At 54.4% G+C, this 15030-nt stretch overlaps 1 protein-coding gene across 2 annotated transcripts in view; it reads right to left on the reverse strand.

Moving 5' to 3' along the window:
- Positions 1–2537: 2537 nt before the first annotated feature.
- Positions 2538–15030, reverse strand: part of ARID3B (AT-rich interaction domain 3B) — a 42692-nt gene continuing 30199 nt past the window's right edge. Inside the window, exons 4-8 of one of the 2 annotated variants that reach the window (XM_068991409.1) lie at positions 7062–7245; positions 5555–5823; positions 5196–5450; positions 3662–3760; positions 2538–2800 (exon numbers count right to left, since the gene is read on the reverse strand). In XM_068991409.1, the coding sequence (XP_068847510.1) occupies positions 2637–2800; positions 3662–3760; positions 5196–5450; positions 5555–5823; positions 7062–7245 (971 nt within the window). In that variant the 3' untranslated portion in view covers positions 2538–2636. Of the gene's footprint in view, positions 2801–3661; positions 3764–5195; positions 5451–5554; positions 5824–7061; positions 7246–15030 lie in introns of both variants that reach the window. The other variant, XM_068991410.1, reaches the window with a different exon arrangement.

Below are 15030 nucleotides of genomic sequence, written 5' to 3' on the forward strand. Positions count from 1 at the left end.
GGACTGTACTTACTCAGCAGGAGTTGAAAGAGGGCTTGCTCATGGCCCTGTGCCTGCTGGGACCCTGATGTGATGCCAGGGGTCAGTGCAGGTGGTCACGCATATCAGAGGCACCCAGCTAACACAGAAGACAGGCTGAGAGTAAGCGCTTTGCAGAAACAGTGAGTGAGCAGTGAAGAGAAAGTTCAGGAAAAATCAAGGGATCAGAGGAGTAGTTTATTTAGCCCCTTTTATTCCGAAGTCCCTTGCCCTCTTCCTGTTACTGTCAAATGAAAGAGCCAAAGCACCTGTGTCCTGCTTGAGTGAAGAGGTAGAGGTTTATTGAAATATAAACATTCGAGAACATGTAGATAGAAAACCACAACATATACAGACACTTGCTGCAAGAGGACTTCTGAGGTATTCATCCACTGCCTAGGCTACCCATGTGCTATCACATTTTTTTCCTGGTTAAATACAAGACGGGGAAGGGGAGGGGACCAAGTGGCCCCGGTCAATGGCTGCCATGTGACCTCAGGGCTGCACCGTCCGGAGAGCTCTTCTTGGCCCAAGGCCCCATTCTGGGGGCACTGGCCGGCACGCCTACCCTCTGGCTTTCAGGTTGAGACCCTGCTATTGCCCCTCAGGGCAGCGAGGCCTTGGTGAGAGGGTGAGGCTGGGCAAGCTGCCCAGGGAAAGGGAGAGGATCCAACAACCAGGAAGACTCAGCACACGGTCCCTGTGTCCTCCAGGTGGCAAGGGTCCATCCTTCGTGACCAAAGTCCTGAGAAAGACACACTGGCCAAACGGCTGTGATGCCTTCAAGCGGGCCCAGCGCCAGCCAAGCAGGCTCCTCCCTGACACAGACACCAGATGCCCCTCTCTCCTCAGCCCTGTGCCGGCCTGGTGAGGCCAGGAGAGGGTCAGCCCCCAGCGGATGGGGCTGTGTGTGTGAGAGTGTGAGATGGTGCTGGGGGCTAGGGGAGAGATAGGAGATGCAGTCGGTGACGCTGCAGCTCATCGGGCTGAGGTATGTGATCTGGGCTCAAGTGTCTGATTTCCCTTTCCTTTCCTAGCCAGACTGAGCGTGGGGCATGTGTGGGCTTGGGTCCACCTCAGCCTCCCACCGCTACCGCCGGATAATGTCACAGTGGGCAGGGTTTTAGTGAACACTGCAGAGCCGTGTGTAAAAATCACTTCTTCATGACACAGGAGCAGCCTGTTTCACCCCAGCGTGCAAGAGGAGAGACAGCTCTCTCAGCATCGCCTCACCCTCTGGGGCAGCTCGACCCCTGCAGGGTTCATGGCCTCCATGCCTGCACCTGCCCTGGGGTGGGAATGCTGAGTCAAGGGGAGATGCCCTGCCCCTGGCCCGATGAGGGACTGCCCCACTCTGGTGGGAAATGGGTCAAGGGCCATCCTGACACCCAGTGTGGTTTCAGGACCCAACCTGCGTGAGAGGGGTCCCTCCATTCCACCTCCTCCCGCCACTGTGATCCCTGAGTCATCTCTCCTGCCGCCTCCCCCTCCTCTTCACTGGGGGAACTTGGGGAAGGGCCAGAGGGGCTGGGGTACCAAACCATTTGCTCGGCTTTGGGGGACATCTGCTTTCATTTCTTTGGTACTACAGTAACAACAATAAAAATTTTAAAGTAAAAAAAACCCACAAAAGTCAGCAAACACATATAAAAAAGATTTCAGAGATGCAAATACTTCCTGAAGAATCAAACGTCAACAATTACAAATCTGAGGTATTTCAATGAGCCTGACACTGGCAGGTTTGGGGATGTAGGGGCTGAGGTGGCCCCTCGCCGAGGAAAGGAGGGGCCTGAGGGACAAGCGGGCTGTTTCCTGGGAGAGCTGGCCAGCAGGGACCCATGGAGGGGGCGGGGGGGCAGGCACGAGGTTTGGGTGGGTCAGGAAAGGGCCAGTGGGGTGGGTGCCAGGGCCTGTCTGGGCCGTCCCCGGGGCTCTGCCTCTCCCTGGGCAGACCCCCAGCAGGCCCTGGGTCCTGAGGACTGCCCTTATCAGCCCTTGCTCGGAACCATTAAAAAGGGGTATGGGGCCCCGAGGACTGCTTCAAGACATGAATTTGAGGGGCCCACACTCCAGGAGCCAAACATGGTAGGCAAGGTGGACTGGGAGGACCCCATCCCATGCTCAGCAGAGAAGGGCCACAGAGGTGTGCTCTTGGCTCCAAGCAGCCCCACGTGGGAGTTAAAGATGGGGGAGCTGAGCAGGGAAAGAGACCAGCGACCCTGGAGTCATAGCAGAAGGCAGGGCAAGAGAAATAAATTAAAGGGGAAAGGGTGTGGAGAGTCTCCAGCCCTGTGTCAGCTTACAGATTGTCGATACACTGTGCCCGGGATGGGAGGGGGCCTGGGAGCCCTGGGGGAAGCTGGACGCCCACAGACCCTGCCCAGTTCTCCAGAACAATCCCTGATTGGACAACGCTGCCCTGTCAGGCCCCTCCAGCCTCTCCCTGCCTCTAGAGTACAGCAGGACCTGATGGAGCCTGGGCAGACGGACATGTCCAAACTCTCAACATCCGGCCAAATGGTGTCTGATGTGGGCTCCGTGAGATGAGGTAAATTCTGTGCATCAACTTCCGCCGCTCTTGAAGGAAGAGTGGGGAGTGCAGAGCTGGGTCCTGCCCCTCAGAGGGACCAGCTGGTGGAGGGCTCTGCACTGGGGGTGCCCCGGGATGAGGTAGGACTTGGCGAGCAGTGAGAACTGCTGCTGCTGCTTGAGCTGCTGCCGAGGCTCTGGGGGGCGGATCCTGTGATGAGGTGGACTGCAGGTTTCTGGGCAAACAGCACACCTGAGCGAGCGGGGAGGGGAGAAGGCAGTGTGAGCAGATGGGGAGAGCAGAGATGGGTGCAGGGGTTCAGTCCCTCACCATCTCATGCTGCCTGACTCTGGGTGAGGCTCCAGGCGGGGAGGTGCGCTTGCTGCCGACACTGCCCTGCCAGCAGGTGCGTCTAAGCTGCTAAGGCGGGCAGTCAATTTGCTGAAAGGCCCCAAAGGCTCTAAGGGAAGTGTTCCCAGACCACGTTTAGGAAGATTAGAGATGAACCCGTCAGAGAAAGGAGACTTGTGCTTCGGAAGACTGTAACAGTGGCCACATTTAACTTACGCATGCATGCGTGCTAAGTCGCTTCAGTGGTGTCCGACTCTTGGTGACCCTATGGCTTGTGTAGCCCACCAGGCTCCTCTGTCCATGGCATTATCCAGGCAAGTTTACTGGAGCGGGTAGCCATGCCCTCCTCCGGGGGATCTTCCCAACCCAGGGATTGAACCTACGTTTCTTATGTCTCCTGCATTGGCAGGTGGGTTCTTTACCACTAGTGCCACTGGGAAGCCCCGATTTAGTTTACAATACAATGTTAAAGGCATGGATGGAGTTGATTATGATTCCTTACATGCAATGACTTTCTTTTAATTAACGAGCCAACCATTGGTCATAAAAGGTTTAGACAAGGGGTCTCTATGACTCCGTCACAGGTGGAGTTAGCAGTCCTGTTAGCAGTCCTCAGTCCTCCTCATCCAGAACTACTTGACCTTCGGAACTTTGAGACAGCATGAAAGGAAGCCCCCTGGGAAGGTGTTCAGACAGGAGGGGGGCGAGGGGGCCTTGCAGGGAGCCGCACTGAGACTGGCTGCCAGCCTGCACCTCCCTCACCTGCGTAAGTGGTACCATCGATGTCCACAGACATGCTGATGCTCCCAATGCTGCTTGTGGTTAGGTTCAGTGCTGCCGCCGAGGCCTCTGCTCTGTCCTCTGCTGGGGACAAGGGAGACGGCAGGTCCGGTCAAGCTCTTGGGCAGTTTTGTCGTCCCCTCCGAGGCTTGGCCACCCTCCCGGCCCGGCCACAGCAGGCTGAGGCCTCCCAGAGTTAGAAAGCACCCGTGTAACCTTCTCCCAGTGTAAGGTCTGGCAGGAGACCCAGGCTGGTCAGTATCCTATCGCTTGCTTTCTCCACTGACCCACTTCACTTCCCCAGCTCGCTCTGCTCTCAGAGAGGGGTCACATTGGGAAGGAGGCTGACCTCGGCTCACAGCTGTGCACTGATGCATTTAGTGCGATTCAACAAACCCTGAGCACCCATTATCCACCAGATGGGGGGCCAGGATGGGGGGAGGGGTCGGCGTCAGGAGATCACTAAGACCAGCCCCATCCACTGAGAACTCGCCTGGCTCCCTCCTCCCCTTAATTAGACTGGGAGGTCCTCAAGGAGGGGGCCTGCCTATCCAGTCCCTGTCACTCCCTCTCCATCTGAGCCATCCACGGTCTACGGAAGGCGGCAGGCACTGGCACACAAGGCCTCTGCCTGGCCCACCTGCGACTCTGTCCGTTCCTGATGTCGAGCGCCAAGAATTCTTCCAGATGAGCTGCTTCATCTATCAGCCTCTGGCTTGTGCACGACCAGGGGCAGCTGGCCTGAGAGGGGGATAGGGCAGAGCCCTGCTCTGGGCCACCATCTCCAGTTTCCTTGGGCTCCTCGCCAGGGGAGAGTGGGACAGGAAGGGGCTGCCTGGGAATGTGCACAGCTCCCTCACACCTGATTTTCCCCCAACACAAGCCTGCTCATGTTTGTCCTGAGAGAGTCAAGAATGGCAAAGAAATGTGTGAGGGGGAAAGGGGAGAAACAGGAATGAGGGGTGTGGGCTATGTGGCTGTAGGGATGAGGTGGGGCATCTGAAAAATGTGGAGGGCAAGGGACAGATGTCAATTATGCTGCCAAACTTGTATTTCCTCCTCCCTTCCCTCCTGAGGGCCACTGGCTGCCGGCCTGAGGCAGCTCTGGCCCCTTGCTGGGCCTCGGGAGTGGGGCGCAGTCTTTCTTCCAGGTGGTGGGGCAGTGGGGGAAAGGCGAGCCCTGAAACTGAGACAGATCAAAAGGCAGGGGTGGGCAGGGAAGACCCCGCAACTGGCCCTGAGGGTCTCCGGCTCCTTCTCCTTGAACAACTGCTTTTCCTTTTTGCTACAGAACAGGGCATGCCCGAGGAACTGCAGGCACCCTGGAAAGTTACCTCAGCTTGGTGAATGGAGGTCTCCGTGGCCACTGAACCCCCAGGTGACTCCCTGGTCTCTAGATCCTTCTGCAGATCGGGTGAGAGGGCTGGGGGCAGAACTTGGAAGGCCCCCACCCCCGTCCCCGGACGTGAACCCACCCTGAATGGAGCCGGGGCCTGGCGCACAGGCTGCTGCTCACCCCTGCCGTTGATCCTGATCTTCATGGGCAGCTGCCGCGCCATGTTGAACAAGTTGCGCTGGAAAGCCTGCTGCACCAGGCGCTGCTCCTCTTCTGACAGCCTGGACACCTTCTTCTCCGGAGGCTCCCCTGACTCCAGCCGCTCCCGCAGCTGCTCCAGCGTGGCCGTCCGGGTACTGGCCTGCTGGCCAGCCAAAGTGACAGGCACAGCCAGGCGATTTGGCACGGGCACGGTGGTCACTGGGACTCCCTCACCTGACAAAGGCACCAGAGCTGGACGCAGCCCACAACCCGCCCTCCCGCCTGCGCCCTGGACCCGGGGAGCCTGGTGCCCCTTCTCCCCCAGGAGCCCTGCAGACCTTTCCTGAGAGGAGCTGCCGGGGACATTCGAGAGCCACTGGCACTGGTGCCAGCACTGGAGCCCAGCCCAAGGATGGGGAAGCGGATCTTGGGTGGGGAGAGGAGGGCAGGGGCCCCGGCGGCGGCGGTGGGTGAGTAGCTGAAGAGGGAGGAACTGTAGCTGGGTCGCCGACCCTCCCTTCTGTTGCCGTCAATGGCCGCCTGCAGCTCAGCAGGGGAGCTCAAGGCTTTCTTCTCGCACTCGTAGGCATAGAGATATTTCATATACCTGGATGGAGGGAAGGAAGGAAGGAAGGATCACCCAAAATGCAGTGCCAGGACCGCCCAGTATAAGCTGATGATCCTCTGCAAGGGGCCTCTGTGGGGCAGGCTCTGTCCTCCAGGACAAAGGAGCACAACCTGGAGAACTTGGTGAAAGAGGAACCCTCAGGATAGCGGGACGCCCCAGCCCAGGCTCCCTAACTGCACCCAGGGCTAAGTGCAGCTGGAACTGGAGTCATGGCTCATCAGGGAAACAGCTAACATCACTAATGTTCTGTGTCCGTGTGGTGCCTTTCCAGTGCCCTGGGAGAAAGGGGAAATGCCATGTTTTGCAATGTCCTTCTGGCTCCTCGATCTCCTAACCGTTCTGAGTCAGCTGTTCAGACAGGCGCAACTCTTCCTGTTGTGTGTAGGCCTAGAAGTGCCGTCCCGCTTCGTGTGAGATGCGCCAAGAAAGCAGTTCTCTACCTAAGAACCTTGGGAGAGAGACGGCTCTGCTGGCTGTCACTCCGTTCCCAACTTCTGCAGGAACCATTTCATTAGATAAGACCCTTCTACTTTTCAGCAAGGCCTTAACATGCCCACCCAAGCCACACACAGCTGATCCTTCTGTCTTCTTCACAGAGCAACATCCCGAGCTCCCAAAGAACAGATTGCCCTCTGGCCCCCCTTCTTCAATGCTCCCCCCGCTCCTGCCACCCTTATAATTAACTCAAATGGGTACAAAAACAGGTCACTAATCCCAGTGGAGGCCTGCCTGCTTTCCTCTGGGTAAGCTGAATGTCAAGAAAAAGGGCCAGGCTTAGAGTGGGGGTACTGTGTAGGAGAAGATGTCTTGGAAAGATTGTGGACTTCAGAGACAGAAGTCCAGGTATGAACCCCAGCCTGCTTACTAGCTGATACGGCCCTGACTGAACGATCTAGGCTCTGAGGCTTAGTTCATGTCATCTGGAAAACAGGGACAAAACCTACTTGGTGGGCTTGCCAGTGAAACGGAATGAATGAAATGAAACAACACGGAAAGGTGAAACAACACGGAAAGGTGAAGCAACAGCACACAGGACACGCCTGAGAAAAGGCACTCTCAGGTTTACTTAGGTGACCGAGGGATTCAGCTCAGAAAGCTCCTGGCTCTTTCAGGCATTCCGCCCGTCTTGCTCACCACACGGTGGAATTTCCTTCCTTCCTTGCCTCAAGGTTAATTCCCTCTTGCAAGCCTCAGCCGCCTTTCCGCGGGCCACTCACTGGGTCCTCAGGGTGAAGGCCGCGCTGGTGATGGACGTGGGCAGGTTCAAGCCTTTGGTGATCTCTCTCCAGATCTTCTTGTTGATGATCTCCACCAGGCCGCCCTTCTCCGTCACCAGCTTATACAGCATGTACAGGTCCAGGATCTGCTTGGCCATGATGGGGATTCGGTTGATAGGGGTCCCTGCAATGGTGCAAGGAGAGAAACACAAGGATAGGTCATCTTCAGGCAGAGAAAGAAGACATCTGTGCATGCCCACCTTTTGCTGAGTTGGAAATATGTTCACAAATATGCTCAGAAGGGTAATTTGAGTCAAACTCCTAAAGCCTGGAAGCTATCAGACTAGCTGCCAGGTCTCCTCGGAAGAACAGAAAGACAGGTCCAACTCACACGGGCTGCGTAGCCTTGGGTAAAACACATGGCCTCTCTGGGTCTGTTCCCTGCTGTAAATAAGAGAGCTAGACTACATGACTTCAAAGATTTTATTTTTTGCTAGCAATATGACTCCTAATGATTTGGAGATCAGTCCTGGGTGTTCATTGGAAGGACTGATATTGAAGCTGAAACTCCAATACTTTGGCCACCTGATGCAAAGAGCTGACTCATTTGAAAAGACCCAGATGTTGGGAAAGATTGAGGGCAAGAGGAGAAGGGGACGACAGAGGATGAGATGGTTGGATGGCATCACCGACTCGATCGACATGGGTTTGGGTGGACTCTGGGAGTTGGTGATGGACAGGGAGGCCTGGCGTGCTGTGTTTCATGGGGTCGCAAAGAGTCAGACACGACTGAGCGACTGAACTGAACTGAATGATCTGGCAACTCAGTCCTCTAGAGCTTTCAGAAGTCATTCGGCTGCCTCCCCAGTGAACTAACTCTTTCCTGACCTCTGCACAGGGGAGGGCTGATCCCACTGTCCACCTGGACAGCCCCCGGGCTTCTCTTCTGCAGCTCTCAGCGCCGTTTATAGCCGTGCTTTAATTTATTTGCATCCTGCCTTGTTTTCTCCTCATCTCTTCTCCTGCTGCAGGATAGAGAAATGGGTTTTTTCCCTCTCCTGTGTCTCCACCATGTCAAAGGAGCTGCTGGGCACACAGGTCTCCAAGGGGATGAAAAGCCACTCAACAATTCTCTCCCCACTAATCACTCCACCCCCTCCCTGGCCTCTGAAAGAGGGAGGGTCAGAGCTGCTTCCGCCCCCTGGCCCCGAAGGGAAGTGACAGGAGTCAGGGACTTGATTAGGAAACCTGGCCCAGAGCAGGAAGGCCCACTAATGAGCACCCAGGGACGGCAGGGAGGGCGCGGCCAGGCTCCTTTCTTGGGCAGCCGGGATGCTCGTCAGGAGGCGTGATGGATGACTGTCATTTGGCAGCCCCGGGATTAATGATCTGGAGGTCAGAGGGGAGAATTCCAGCGGGAAGGGTCACCGTCCGGGGCACAGTATGAGACTTGTTGCCTTTTGATGGCAAGTCCTTTTACTGTACACCGGCTGCTCCTCCTCTGCGTTGCCCACCCCCCCCCCCCGCCAGACCCCCTCCCACCCCCACTCTGGCTTGCTGCGGTCTCACTGACTGCCTGGTGGATGTCAGGCCAGCTTGATTAGAGAAGGGCTGTTTGTTTCGGCTCCTGCTTCTCTCCCCTCAAGGAATGGCATTTTCATCTCAGTCCTCGCACGCTGCCCTCGCTCTTTTTATAGGGTAATTCAAGCCAGAGTAGAGTGAAGGGTCCCACGATTATGAGGAAGCAGCAGCGTGAGCGCAAACACATGGCACTGCTGCGGTGGTCCCAGGCCGCTTTCCTCAGTGTAGGAGGGAGCCAGAGGTCTCGAAGACCTTTGTCCTGACAAAGGCCATGGAGCTGAATCCAAAGGATCACTGGTTAGATGCCAAAGGACTGCCGGCATGCTCCTAAGACACAACAGCGCGCATGCTGGTTAACGCCTCCCTGTGCTGTCTGCACATCAGACTTCATCCCCGTCCTAAGCAAGAGGTCTCACGCAACAAAATTGGTCCCCCAGCAGAACAGGGCTAAGGTCTCCCTTCTCTGCGGCTGGTCTGCCCGAGCCTTCACGGCCTTGCCTTGAGAGTCCGGGAGGACCACTTCCAAGGTTCCCTCCCATAGGACCCGGAAGCTCTCAATTCCAGAAGCTTCCAGAACATCTTTACATGTGACCCATTCACTTCCAGGTCTGATGTTCACACTCAGCTCCCCTTCATCCCCTAGGCGAGCTCCCGTTCCCCATCCTTGCCTCTTCACTCAGCAACACCATCGCTCTGAGAGGTCCTGGGCAGGAACCTCAGAGGGAGACTGGTCCTCCTCTCTCTCCCTCACCTTTAGGTTGTCTGGAGGCTCTCCGATTCCTCCTCTGAGGCACCTTTCAAAGCTCGCTTGCTCTCTACAGCCATCACCCTGGGCCAGGCCCTCACTGGCTCCCCATTAGAGGCCCCAGCAGCCTTGAATCCACGCGCTCAACCTGCATGTTCCTGCCAGACAATCTGATGAAAACACCACTTTCACCCCGTTACTCACTTCCTAGTTTAGACTCTTTGCGACCCCACTGACTATAGCTGAACAGGCTCTTGTGTCCACGGAATTCTCCAAGCAAAAATACTACAGTGGGTTGCATTCCCTCCCCCAGGGGATCTTCCCAACCCAAGGACTGAACCCTGGTCTCCTGCATTTCAGGCAGCTTCTTTACCATCTAAGCCACCAGGGAAGCCCCCACTTAGAAGATTATGTATGATGTGTCTCAAGAACATTCCAATAACTTACTCTCACTCAATCAGCTGGGTCTTCTCACCCTCACCCCACAACCCAAATTCTTTCTCCTCTATTTTTTGGGTTTTATTCTTCCTCTTTATCAACTCTAAAATGATGTGCTCAAATCCTCCTTATATGGGCCTTCAATGCTCACTCTCTCCAGGAAAGATTTTCTAACTACCTTGGTTCGAATATATTTCTTTCCTCTCCGAATATCTATTATAACCAATACAAGTTCCACAAACAATTACACATATTTCACTTATGCTTGTCTGGTATCCCAGGAGGAGTGTAAGCTCCATGAAAGCAGGGACTGTTTTTCCCTTCATCATGTCTTGAACATTATAAAGTTTAATACGCGAAACTACCATGCAGATTGAACAATGTGCTTCTCAGAGTCAAAGCAACCAGCTCTGTGCTAACCCAACGGGGAATATTAAATGCATTTCCTCCTGTCGGTGGTGTGGCCGCCTGGGTCCACCACTAGCTCTAAGTGGCTAATGCTGACAGCCCTGAACAGAAGTCACCCTCTCTTCTTGGATACTGGCAGGTTCATGAGTGTCACGACCTTTATTAAACAGACTAGGGAAGTGAGGACTCTAGCCCTTGGCATCTGAGTCTTACAATACGAGGACCAGCAGCACAGGAATGGATGGAGAGCTGGGGATTTTGAGACGGTAAAGAAACCATGAAGTCATTCACTGGGGCCACAGAGAAGGGGAGACAAGTGTTAAAGAGGGGAAGGTGGCCAGGTTTGAGATATACACAGAACAGGCATGGCTGAGTCAGTGACCACCAAGCTGGGCTTGCCCAGATGAGGGTGTGCTGTCCTTCAGAAATGTCTCCTTGGAGAGCCAGCTAACACACGGCTTTGGAACTCCACTTGCGAATAGCTTTCAGTTTATACTATTTTCATTTGATTCTCTCCAAGGTGGTAGATCTTCAAATATAAGGGTGTGTTTTATTTTTAGAAACAGTCATTCAAAGAAACAAGCCAGGAAAACAGGACGAAGTGAGCAGGCGGTTTATACTGATTTTGTGTGAAGATGAGGTGTGGCCATCAAGCATGACAGACTTCCTCGTGGGGCTCAAACTGCCTCTGAAGGCAACTCCCCAGGGAGGAATTATAGATTCCCTCAGAGCAGTCACTGGACTAAATGTCTAGTCATTTGAGATGACTTCTTTCAAAGAGAACAACATCATAGATGTGGAAATGTCACTAAATATTCGCCTCTTTATAGTCACACAGCAAGTGCCTGCGTTAGGCTGGGAGTTGCCCAGGGGCATGGGAAACGGGCATGAGCTAGGAGCTCATGAGCTAGGAGCGAAGTGGCATTCTGAGTCCCCAGGGTGACCTCTCCCCTACGCCAGGGCTGCTCTGCCACCCAGCCCCACTCTGGGCAGGCGGGGGTCGTGATTTCTCTCAGCAGGGGCCCTACTGCCTGGTCAAGCACCCCAGTTCCAGGAATCGGCAGGTAAGAGGAACAGGTGTTTTCCTCCCATGGATGGCCCTCCACAAAACCCCTAAAAGGAGCGTCCAGGGCAGGTGGGGCCCCTCAGTCCCACCAGAAACAAAGCTGACCATACCCTGCAAGCCAACTTTAGATGACATCATGGCTTTCTCACATTAAGCAGCCAATCGGACATGAAACCTGCCCTGGTTTTGATTCTTTCGACAACTAAGAGAGAAGCAGGGTCCTCAGGCTAGTCTGGCTCTGTGGTCTGCCCTGTGCTTAGTGGACCTAGCAGCCATCTCCTGTGTCCCAAAGAGACTCAACTACGAAAAGAGGGGGAGAGGAACTTTTAGCTGAGTTTCCCTCCCTGAACAAGGAAAAAAAATCCAAAAACATCATACTAGGGGGTGGGGACGGGAGACTGACATATTCAGGCCTCAGTTTCCCTGTCTGGCTGAAGCAGGGAATTTGGACTAGATGACTCCAGCTCCAAAGTCCTATGAGTCTAGGAATAAAAACTTGAAGTTCAAGTCCATAAGCAATGCCTCTTCCCGTAGCCGTGGGGGGAAGTAGGGGAGCTTCTGGCCGACCCTACGGGCTGGATTACATCTTACTCTACAGAGCCTCTTCACCTGAGAGACAGCAGGCCTCCGTCCACAATAAAAGCTAAAGCAACCTGCAGAGAGCCAGGAAGGAGGCCAGCAGCCACTGCAGAGCACTCTCCGTGGGTCACCAGCACTGGCCCTGCAGGGGCCCGAATCCCCGCCCCCCTGTTACGCCTCCCAGAGTGGGCAGGAGCACGTTGCGGGAAACCCTGTGGGCTGTCAGTCACTGCTATCAAAGCAGGCGCTTGGATTGAGGGTAATTAATCATGGTCCCTCTGACAGCAATCCAGGGCCTTATCTGTACCCCAAGAAATGCCGCTGGTCTCCAGTTCCCTCCTCAATAAAGGAGACTGACAGTTCCAACAAAGAGGCCCCTTATCAGATTTCAGCCAAGGAGCCTGAAGCAGCCCGAGGGAGATGCGGAAAAGGCTTTTATGAGGCTGGGACCCAGGGAAGCCGCTGGGGGCTCCGGGGGCTTTAACCCTGGGAGGTGGGCATGCCGCTGGGCGCTGGCCCTAGTGCTGCTGTCCGGAGCCGTCAGCACAGATGGAGCCAAGCAAAGCCTGCTCCTGGTCCTCGGCCTCCTCCCTGGCACCGGGACTGGAAACGCAGCACAGCAGGGACAAGGGTGGAGCAGGGAGATGGTCTCCTCGAGCATGGTGGGCAGGTTAGGGGAGGGCCGCTTCCTCCCCACCACAGAGAGTGGGCACGTTCCAGGGATGACCAGAAGCAATCGGGGGCAGGGACCCAGGACAGAAGGCACATGGCTGTCTTCCTGCCTACAGGAAGGGGTGAGAGCCCAGGACCCAGGGCGTGGCCCTGCCCAAGATCCTCGCTGCTTTTCCTGACTTTGAACAAGATCATTAATCATTTCCACAGCATGTCAAGAGAGCTGGGAGCCTAGAAGAGTTAAGTCCCCATTTAAGCGGGAACGCAGAGAGGCAAGCAAGCCTCCTGCTTACTCCTCTGCATATTAATTCCTGCCCAGCTCTAGTCTTGCTCCCCAGGAACAAGTAGGGGAATGACTGGTGGTATTTTGCCTGTGACTCGCTCATGTAGAAAATATTTCCCACTGGGACACTAGGCAGCAGGGAGTGGTGGCGTGCCATGTGTGTGGAGCTGACTGGTCTACAAGTCAGGGTGGAGCGACGACGCGCAGATATCCCGATACTGGACTGGGCCTACACGCACCCTTCAGCGCTCTACCACGAGCTCTCACTGAGGAGGCCTGACTGACACAGGGCTTAGTGCCTAGAGCCTAGATGAGTGTCTTAAGGATACAGCCCACCAGATCTTTTCTGCTGTGTACACCCCACTATCCACTGCTCACAGCAAAATACAGAACATCTCCAGCACTCCAGAAAACTCTTCCATTATCCTTCCCGATCAATACCCACTCACCACCCAACTCAGAGGTAACCATTATCCTGTATCACTATAGGTGATTTTCTTGAACTTTACACAAACCGAAGAATGCAGTATATACAGTTTTCTGTGAATGGCTTCTTGTGTTACACATTAGGCCTGTGAGAGCCATCCCAGCTGGGTACAACGGTAATCCATTCTTTGTTATTGCTGTGTGGTATTTACTGCACCAGAGGACTATGCCACCATTTAGTTGCCCATTCTACTACTGATGGATGTTTCAGTTCTTTCCCGTTTTTGCCTATAATGAATGGTGTTGCTATGCATACTCTTGCGTGTGTCTTTTAGTGAACCAGAGCTTTCATTTCCATTGGGGATACACCTGGAGGTTTAACTGCTGGGTAATAGGGTTGGCATTCATTTAGCTTTAGTAAACACCACTGAACAGATTTCCAGTAGTGATGCCCATTTATAGTCCCACCAGCAATGAGTGGAGTTCTGGAGGCACCACAATCTGAGAGGCTAACTTCAGACCCACTACCCTTCTTGATACTCTAGCTCAGACCAACCGCTTTAGGTGAAGTTTAATAGCACATGCAGTCTTGTACTCTGCTACGGCCGATAATAAAACTAGGGCTATGGTGGTGCTGTTTCCTCCCATAGAAACTATGCTCAGAGAAGAAAACTAAGGAGTTAGAAGGAGGTGGACTGTCGGGTCTCTGCTTCACCTGCTGCTGATCAACAGACCGGCCTGAGCTGTCCAGGAGAAGGGTGGAGGGGTGACTGGGGAGAGGCCCAACAACTCAAGGCCATTCTCCCTGAGCAGTGCATGGCTGTCTGAGCTTCCATTGCCCATCTGTGCCTCTAGCCTCTCAAGACCTAGCAGATGTTCCCACAGTGTAAGCGGGTCAAACTCTCTCTTCAGACTTTCCCTACACCAGTCCTTGGATGGCCTACTGAATACTGGCTCATTTTGGAACAAAGGAGGCCAAAGTATCAGTCCATGGAATTCTCCAGGCTAGTGGGTAGCCTTTCCCTTCTCCAGGGGATCTTCCCAACCCAGGGACTGAACCCAGGTTTCCCACTTGCAGGCAGATTCTTTACCAGTTGAGCCACAAGGGAAGCCCAAGAATACTGAAGTGGGTAGCCTATCCCTTCTCCAGTGGATCTTCCTGACCCAGGAATCGAACCGCAGTCTCCTCCATTGCAGGCAGATTCTTTACCAACTGAGTTATCAGGGAAGCCCTCAACCCAATTTTACCAAGTGCTAAAAGTACCAATCAATGACTTTGAAGGGGAAGAGGCTGAATTTAAAGATAATAATGAGTTATTCAAATTAACCATGCCTTTCAAAAACCAGGGATCTCTTCCTATTATCATGGATAACTGGTTAGTAATAAGGTATTTAAAAGTGGGGACATGGGGCTTCCCTGGTGGTCCAGTGGTTAAGAATCCACTTTGCAACGCAGGGGACACAGGTTCAATCCCTGGTCCAGGAAGATTCCACATGCCTTGGGGCAGCTACGCCGTGTGCCACGACTAATGCTGGTGCTCTAGAACCTGAGAGCCTCAACTACGGAAGCCTGTATGCCCTAAAGCATGTGCTCCGCAACAAGAGAAGCCATCCTAATAAGCAGCCAGCGCACTGCAATTACAGAGCTGCCCCTGCTTGCCACAACTAGAGAAAGCCCACATGCAGCAATGAAGCTCTGGTAGAGACGAAAAAAAAAAAAAAAGTGGGAGGGGAACCCTAGCACTGGAACATCAGCCACCACCTGGGGAGA

The sequence above is a fragment of the Capricornis sumatraensis genome, chromosome 19 (assembly GCF_032405125.1).
Source record: "Capricornis sumatraensis isolate serow.1 chromosome 19, serow.2, whole genome shotgun sequence".
NCBI lineage: Eukaryota > Metazoa > Chordata > Mammalia > Artiodactyla > Bovidae > Capricornis > Capricornis sumatraensis.